This window comes from Rutidosis leptorrhynchoides, chromosome 9 (assembly GCF_046630445.1).
Source record: "Rutidosis leptorrhynchoides isolate AG116_Rl617_1_P2 chromosome 9, CSIRO_AGI_Rlap_v1, whole genome shotgun sequence".
In the NCBI taxonomy this organism is placed as follows: Eukaryota; Viridiplantae; Streptophyta; class Magnoliopsida; order Asterales; family Asteraceae; genus Rutidosis; species Rutidosis leptorrhynchoides.
This window is the reverse complement of record NC_092341.1, coordinates 248,829,476-248,837,764: the sequence shown is the minus strand read 5'-3', so window position 1 is coordinate 248,837,764 and position 8,289 is coordinate 248,829,476. Positions and strand designations below refer to the sequence as shown.

Here is an 8,289-nt window from a genome sequence, read left to right as displayed (position 1 = left end):
ACTTTTTTTGTACTCAATCTTTGTATATTATATAAGATATATAAATATAAATATAAATTTTGTAAAGTACTTTCTCTTAACGACAATGATAATGATAACGATATTGATAATTAATAGATTGAATAGAATGAATGTGTTGTTTTCATTGATAAACGAGTGGCCCTATATATATAATATTGTGTTTGACTTTGCTTAACAAACTTTCAAGTATAGTTGGAAAGGATTACAAATGTGATATGTACCATATACAAGATAAGAGTTTGTTATAATCTAAATATGTATAGGATTGGGTCTATTACTCCCCCGCAGTCGAAGCTATTAGAGGACGAATGCAGAGATTGGAACTAAAGTCCGTAAGGAGTAGACGTGGCAATCCTTTTGTGAAGATGTCTTCTATTTGATAGCGTGTGGGCACATGTAACACACGGACTTGTCCTCTAGCGACCTTTTCCCGAACAAAGTGGATGTCAAGTTCAATATGCTTGGTTCTTTGATGTTGAACTGGGTTACCCGAGAGATAAATGGCGCTCACGTTATCAAAAAAAAAAAAAAACTAGTGTAGCCTTAGAAACTGGATAATGTAGCTCGAGTAACAGATTTCGAAATCAACAAGACTCAGCGACTACGTTTGCTACTCCTCTATACTCCGCTTCTTCACTAGAATGAGAAACCGTTGGTTGCCTCTTTGAGGACCATGAGATTAGATTATCCCCTAAGTAGATACAATATCCAGATGTCGAACGATGCGAATCAGGGCAACCACCCCAGTCTGCGTCCGTATAAGCTACAAGATTATGAGATGTCGAACGTGTGATGAGGAGACTGAGAGAGATCATGCCAGTTAAATAACGGATTATGCGTTTGATTGCATCCATATGTGTCTCACGAGGATCATGCATGTGGATACAAACCTGTTGAACTGCATACGAGATAGGGCGTGTGAACGTTAAATATTGAAGAGCACCGGCTAGGCTTCTGTATTTAATAGGATCTGTAACAGGTTTATCGAGTGAGCTGCTTATTTTTCCTTGTCTATCAATAGGAGTAGCGACTGAGTTGCAAACAACAAGGCCCGCACGCTGAATTATGTCCATAACGTATGCTTGTTGAGATAAAAAGAGACCATGTGCACTTCTAGTGACTGAAATACCCAAAAAGGAGTTTAGTGGCCCGAGGTCTTTCATATCCAACTCCTTTGCGAATAATCCAATGAGGGTACGACGAAGCCTATCATTGGAGGTGGTGAGGACTATGTCATCGACATATAACAATAGATATGCCACGTCAGATCCATGATGATGTGTAGATAAATAATGGTCGCACTTACTATGCTTAAAACCGATTGTGTCCGCATAATCTGCAAACCTTTGGTACCATGCACGTGGTGCCTGTTTTAATCCATATAAGGAATGTTGTAATAAACAAACATGATTGGGCTGAGATGGGTCACGAAACCCAACAGGTTGATACATGTAAACTGTTTCCTTAAGATTACCATGGAGAAAAGCGTTTTTGACGTTGAGTTGATGAATAGGCCACGATTTTGATGTAGCAATGATGAGAACGGTGCGTATAGTAGCCGATTTTACAACAAGACTAAAATTTTCGTGATAATCGATACTAAGTTTCACGTGGGACAAGAGTCCACGTATTATTATCAACCAAATCCTTATATTCCTCAAACATAGCATGTTTTCAATTTTCATCAGTTAAAGCCATTTTTGGGTTAGTAGGAATGGAAGAGAGAGAAGATGTTGCGGAGAGATTGATTTTAGGTTTAGGTTTAAAAACACCGGACATGGCGCGAGTGGTCATAGTACGACATGGAGGCGAGGATGTGACAGGGGTCGGTGAGGGGTTGGAGACGGTGAGTATGAGGAGGAGAAGATGCAGAAGATGTCGTGGGTTGTTGATTTTGAACAGAAGGTTCGAGATGCTCAGTAGGAGGTGAATGGTGTGTATCATGAGAAATGGGTGTTGAGTTTGAAGTATTATTCAAAAATTGTGGACTGGAGATATTTGTAGAAGTGGTGGGAGATTAGGTGGGCCTAGAAGTGGTTGTTGGTTGCAGCCCAGTAAAGAGAGAAGTAGGCTGAATATTGGGTTCCATGTGATAGAATATGGGATGTATGGATTCATGCAAGAAATTATATGTTGAGGGTGTGACAGAATGTAGTGAACGAAAGGAAAATTAGACTCATCAAATAACATGTGCTTGGATGTAATTATTTTATTGGAGGAGAGTTCAAGGCATGTGTATCCGCGATGGTTAGAGGGGTAACCAAGAAAGACGCATGGAGAGGAACGAGGTTGGAGTTTATTTCGTTTTGTGGATGGAATAAGAGGGTAGCAAAGACAACCAAATATTCGTAAGTGTTGGTACGTAGGGGTGCGGTTATATAATAATTGAGTAGGAGAGAAATTTTGATAGTTTTTATTTGGGAGAATATTTAAGATGTATGTAGCCATAGATAAAGCATAATGCCAGAACTTAGGAGGAATATGAGAGTGAGATAGAAGAGTGCGGATTACGTTGTTAATGGTTCGGATTTTACGTTCTGCTTTACCTTTTTGCGAAGACGTACAGGGACATGAGAAGCGAAAAGTCATACCATTTTTGGAGCAAAAATTGTGAAAAGAGATATTGTTATATTTGGTGCCGTTATCACATTGGAAAGTTTTAATGGGTGTTTTGAATTGTGTCATAATATATGTATGAAAGGTGTTAAAGATAGAGAAGACTTCCGATTTATTTCCAATGGGAAAAGTCCATAAAACATTGGTAAAGTCATCAAGAAATAATATATAAAATTTATGTCCATTAGTGCTAGCAACTAGAGATGTCCATAAATCGCTTTGGATTATATTAAATGGTGCATAAGTAGAAGAGGTAGATGCATGAAAAGGTAGACGTATTTGTTTGCCAAAAACACAAGACTGACAAATTTTATTACTAGGTTTCAAATTACAAGAAATGTAACATTGATGTGAAGCGAGGTGTATATAAAATAGTTATTATTTTACTAGGAAAACACTATTAAATACGATACAATTTTACACAAGATATTTTTTATTTATAGAATGGATATACTTAAACCTTGCTACAACACTTATAGGCAGTGTACCTAATCGTACAGTAGTGTAGTTTTTAGTAAGTCCGGTTCGTTCCACAGGGAAATCTTTAAACAAAGCTCAACGCTATATTAGTTTACTTTTATAAAAATACAAATATATATAAGTAATATTATTATTATAAAGGGGGGTTTTTACCGTTTTAATGACCGGTTTGTCGATTTTAAGACTTTAGTCGCAGTTAAAACCTAATGTAAAAAAATAAATACAAGACTTTAAATTAAAGCGTAAAGTAAATAACGATAATGAAATTGCGAATAATAAAAATGCGATAAAATAAAATTGCGATAATTAAAAAGTACGATAATTAAAAGTGCGATTAAATAACAATAAATAAAAGTGCGATAATTAGAAGTGCAATTAAATATAAAATAAAGGAAATTAAATATGAAATAAAAGAATTATGCTTATTTAAACTTCCGTAATCATGATGTTTGACGTGTTGATTTTAGTTTTATGCCCATGGGTTAATTGTCCTTTGTCCTGGATTATTCAATATGTCCGTCTGGTTTTTGTCCATAACAGTCCATCAGTCATAAATATAAATTGCAAGTGTCCTTGTCAAATTATTATTATACCCGAAGTTAAATATTCCAACTAATTGGGGATTCGAATTGTAACAAGGTTTTAATACTTTGTTTAATGAATACACCAGGTTATCGACTGCGTGTAAACCAAGGTTTTACTACTTTGTTAACAATTACACCAATTACCCTTGAATGTAATTTCACCCCTGTTTTAATTATTCTAGTGGCTATTAATCCATTCCCGTGTCCGGTTAAATGAACGATTATTCGTACATATAAATACCCCGCCCATCGTGTCCGATCGAGTGTATATGGTAATTTATAGGGACGCCCAATTGTAAATCTTTATATTAACATTAACAAACTTTCATTTAGTTAAACAAATATAAAGCCCATTAATAGCCCATAGTCTAGTTTCCACAAGTGTCGTTCTTTTGTCCAAACCCCAATTATGGTACAAAGCCCAATTACCCAATTTTAGTAATTAGCCCAACATCATGATTACTTCGTTTTAAATAAGCATAATAATAACTTAGCTACGAGACATTAATATAAAAAGGTTGAACATAACTTACAATGATTAAAAATAGCGTAGCGTTACACGGACAGAATTTCGACTTACACCCTTACAACATTCGCTAACATACCCTTATTATTAGAATTATAATTAAAATTAAATTATAAATATAAATATATTTACGTATGAAGAGGAAGAAAAAAAAAATGATTAAAACTCGGCACAAAACTGGCTTTATATAGGACCTGACCAGCAATCTCACTCCATGCGACTCGCATGGATTTGTGCCTTTGGCCATGCGAGTCGCATGGCCACCCTGGATCCAGCCAAATTGGTTTGTTTTCTTCTTGCCGACGTAATATAATAATAATAATATATATAATATATAATTATATATAATTATATATATATTATATTATATTCTTGTGCATAGTAGACTAGATATTTTTGGTCCGTTGCGTCGGACGTTTCTTCTTGGCTCAGGTCCCGGTTCCGGATTTTCGGACGTCTTCGCGTATTATTTTATATCGCGTACTTTGCGTCTTGTAACTTGTACTCTTGTCATTTTGAGACGTTCCTCATCAATATTTTGAACCTTTTTAGTTGTATCTTGTACTTTTTAGCTCTTTGGACCTTTTTGTCTTCAATTTGTCGAATCTGCCTTTTGTCTTCACTTTTTAATATTTAAACGAATATTGCTTGTAAATCGAACAATTGCAACTAAAAGCTTGTCTTTCTTGAGGAATAATGCTATGAAATATATGTTCGTTTTTAGCATTATCAAATATTCCCACACTTGAGCGTTGCTTGTCCTCAAGCAATATTGTCTTGAAATACTAGAATCACTTCTTTATTCTTCACACTTTGTACATCAGTGATTTCTATACGGCGGTATAAACAATGGTAGTAACGATATGGTTTACAGTCCCACATGACTATAAAAATTTAGATCCATTAAGGAAATTGGATCTTTATGAAAACATTTGTTCTTTTGAAATCTAGTTTTTACCCTAGATAAGTTTTCCGGAATAACCCTTTACCGGTGTTTGCAAAATATTTTTGTGGGTTTGGTGGGTTTCAAATTTGAAAATTTTAGCTCAAAACTTGCGGTTTTGTGTCACCCACTTGCTAACCTTGTATTTGGAAAGCAACACGTCCAGTTTACTTGTCCCGTATATTACCTTTCGGCAAACTACTGTCCGGTTGTAAAGGAAAGCGTTGAACAAGCAACTGTTAAGGCAATGTCCCGTGACATGCTTTTGATTATGGTCTATAACGTGTCGGACGCAATTACTATCCTTGGTAGGAGCAATAGTAAAGCTCACCCTTATAATTTTTCGGTATGGCACAAGGTCCTGTCTTTGACCATGCTATGCAACCACCGTTCTTACGGTTGACACCCGATTTAGTTCAGGTGACCTAATGAATTCCAGGTGAATTCCTAGGATTTTACGTTCAATGGTAATGAATGCATTGAAAATAGGGTTTTCAGAAAACAAATCGGTTTATAATTTTGATCAAAATATTTTCTCGTTTCAGCTCGAGTTTAGATATCATTGAATTCCATGAGTTTGAATTCTCAATCTTTAAGGTCAATCTCTAGGATTGAGTAATATCAGTCTTAAAAGCTGATTTTTAATCTTTAAGGAGATTATCCTTTCTGGGGATCTGATTCATTAGTCTTATCCAGCTAATTTGCACGGTGCCCCCCCATTGTACGAGATAAATCCTTCTCATGGTTAGGATAAATCTGACCACTTGGCGACCCTGTTTAATGCTGAGGTCCGTGGATTTCCTGCTGATTTTAGTGATGACTTTTCTAGATTTTTCGTCAACCTACAGCTGGTCTGGACGACAACTTCATGACCTAAATCAAGAAGCGCGTGTCTTTTTCGAAAGACTTTACTTCCTTTTAGTGATGGAATTGATTCATCGTGTAGATCCATCTCTTCTTTTCTTTCATCGGGTAAAACAGTTTAGTTTAGTCCAAAGCAAAAGTATTTTTAGTTATTTGTTACAGATATATGTGACATATGTTTAAAATAACTTGGTAAATTTTCCCACACTTGGCTTTTATTTTCCTTTTTATCGTCCTCTATTCCATTTTAAATGAATTTTAACATTTTCGTTTGTTTCTCAATTTATGTCCTTTCCGAGGTAACAATAATTTCGGTGTTAAAACCTAGTTTTATCGTTCATAAATATGTATAAACATGATTTGAATTCATTTAATTAAAAATTTTGAAAAATTTTACTAGAATTGGGTAGTCAGTATATAAGACTAGGGCTGTTCTTTTTTATCAGAGAGCACTAGATTCTAATACAACTACTGCTTTACTAGTATTTTTAATAGTAACCAAGTGTTTAATATAAAAATTTTAAAATCCGAAAGAATTTAACCCCTTCCCACACTTAAGATCTTGCAATGCCCTCATTTGCAAGAAATCAGTAACAATTTAAATTATTGAGGGTGATTAGTGTGAAAATGATTAAATTTTTACCAAAGTTTCCAAATATATTGGCGTTTGTTTGCTGAATGATAAATGGTGCACGTCATTTGTTCATTCCGTCTTGTTGTTATTTCACATACATTTTGCATCATTGTCGTCAAAATTACTTGCTTTTGCTGAACTTAATGCCAGTCTTTGAAAATGCGTTGTTTTACCCTGTTTTGTGCATAAAATAGAATACATACAATACAAATATAATCATACATGCAATTTGAAATGGAACTTTGGCATCCCACTTTCAAACTATAAGAAAAATATTAGTATACAATAATAATAAAATATCAAACATTACATAAACGTAATAAAATGTTAAGTGTTTAAAATAAAAATAAAAATTACCAACTTATCTCTACTGATCAGGAGGTGGGTTAGGAGGATAATTAGGATAGGGATCCCAATTCATGTTCGCGTCCGGGTTCCATGGCTGATTATAGGTGAACTGGTATGCTGCGTCATAATCATATGAATCATAGGGTGGTCTCATTTCTGGCTGATGTGCGGGATAGTATGCGGGTCGGGTCGGATAATACATCTCGCCAGGCTGCAACTGGCTTATAATTTGGCGCTGATGATAATCCCATCGGCCATGCTCTCGTTGCCGGGAATGCTCGTAGTCATTCCGACGTTGCCATGCCTCGTACTGCATATGCCTATCATAGTTCGTCATGTATTCATCCTCCATACGAACGCCTAAATCAAGAGCAGTCTCCCGAACAACTCCTATAATGTTGTTCGCATCCTCCATCTCGTCATCCGAACCTCTTTCTACCTGTCGCTGAGGTCCCTCGTATTGATATACCCGACCACGTCTCATTAATAATACCCTTGCACCGTGATAAAGGTTTGAACTTATAGTTTCACCTCCGTCCTCTATTTCGTTCATTGGACCCCCTTGGTGCTTATCTACACCTAAATACTCTCCAATGAGAGTAATGAAAATACCACCACCTATAATACTCCCCGATTTCATCCCCGAAACTACATTAGCGAGATAATAACCAACACAATAGGGAATGTTAACGAAACTCCTCGGGTCTCTAATACACTTGAGGTAGAACAAATCGTTTACGGTCAATTTCTCCTTATTTCTTCCCCTTTGTGTAATTGTGTTTGCTAAGAATCTATGAATCACCCGGAGTTCAGCTCTGTCTATATCTAAGTATGTATGATTTCCACTGGCGTGAAATTCATTAAAGTGGGACATACGCCTCCAGACAGCGTTAATATCAAATTCCCTATCTACCCTTTCTCCTTGGGCAATCAAGCTATTACAGTCGGGGCTCAAAAGTTCAGCAGGGGTGTAAATCTGTAAGGCCCTAGCTAAATCTATCATGGACATTCTGTACATGCGTCCACCTAACAGAAATCTAATAAAGCTTCTATCATCTATCCTCCTAGCATCACTGTTTAACTTAATAGTACTAAGTAATTCTATACACCATTCCCTATATATGGTTCTACGAATGGAAAATAGGCGCATCCAATCGTTAAACTGAGAATTACCATACCTTTGCACCAATAATTCCCGAATCGGTTCGGCAAGGTCAACTGTTTCCAAAGGTACCCATTCAATTGCCCTTGGCATTTCAACAACCTTAAAGTA

At 36.0% G+C, this 8,289-nt stretch overlaps 1 protein-coding gene across 1 annotated transcript; it reads right to left on the bottom strand.

Moving 5' to 3' along the window:
- Positions 1-605: 605 nt before the first annotated feature.
- Positions 606-1,691, bottom strand: LOC139868672 (uncharacterized mitochondrial protein AtMg00810-like). The gene has a single exon (XM_071857005.1). It carries the CDS (start codon positions 1,689-1,691, stop codon positions 606-608), a length of 1,086 nt encoding a protein of 361 aa, XP_071713106.1.
- Between the last annotated feature and the right edge of the window lie 6,598 nt (positions 1,692-8,289).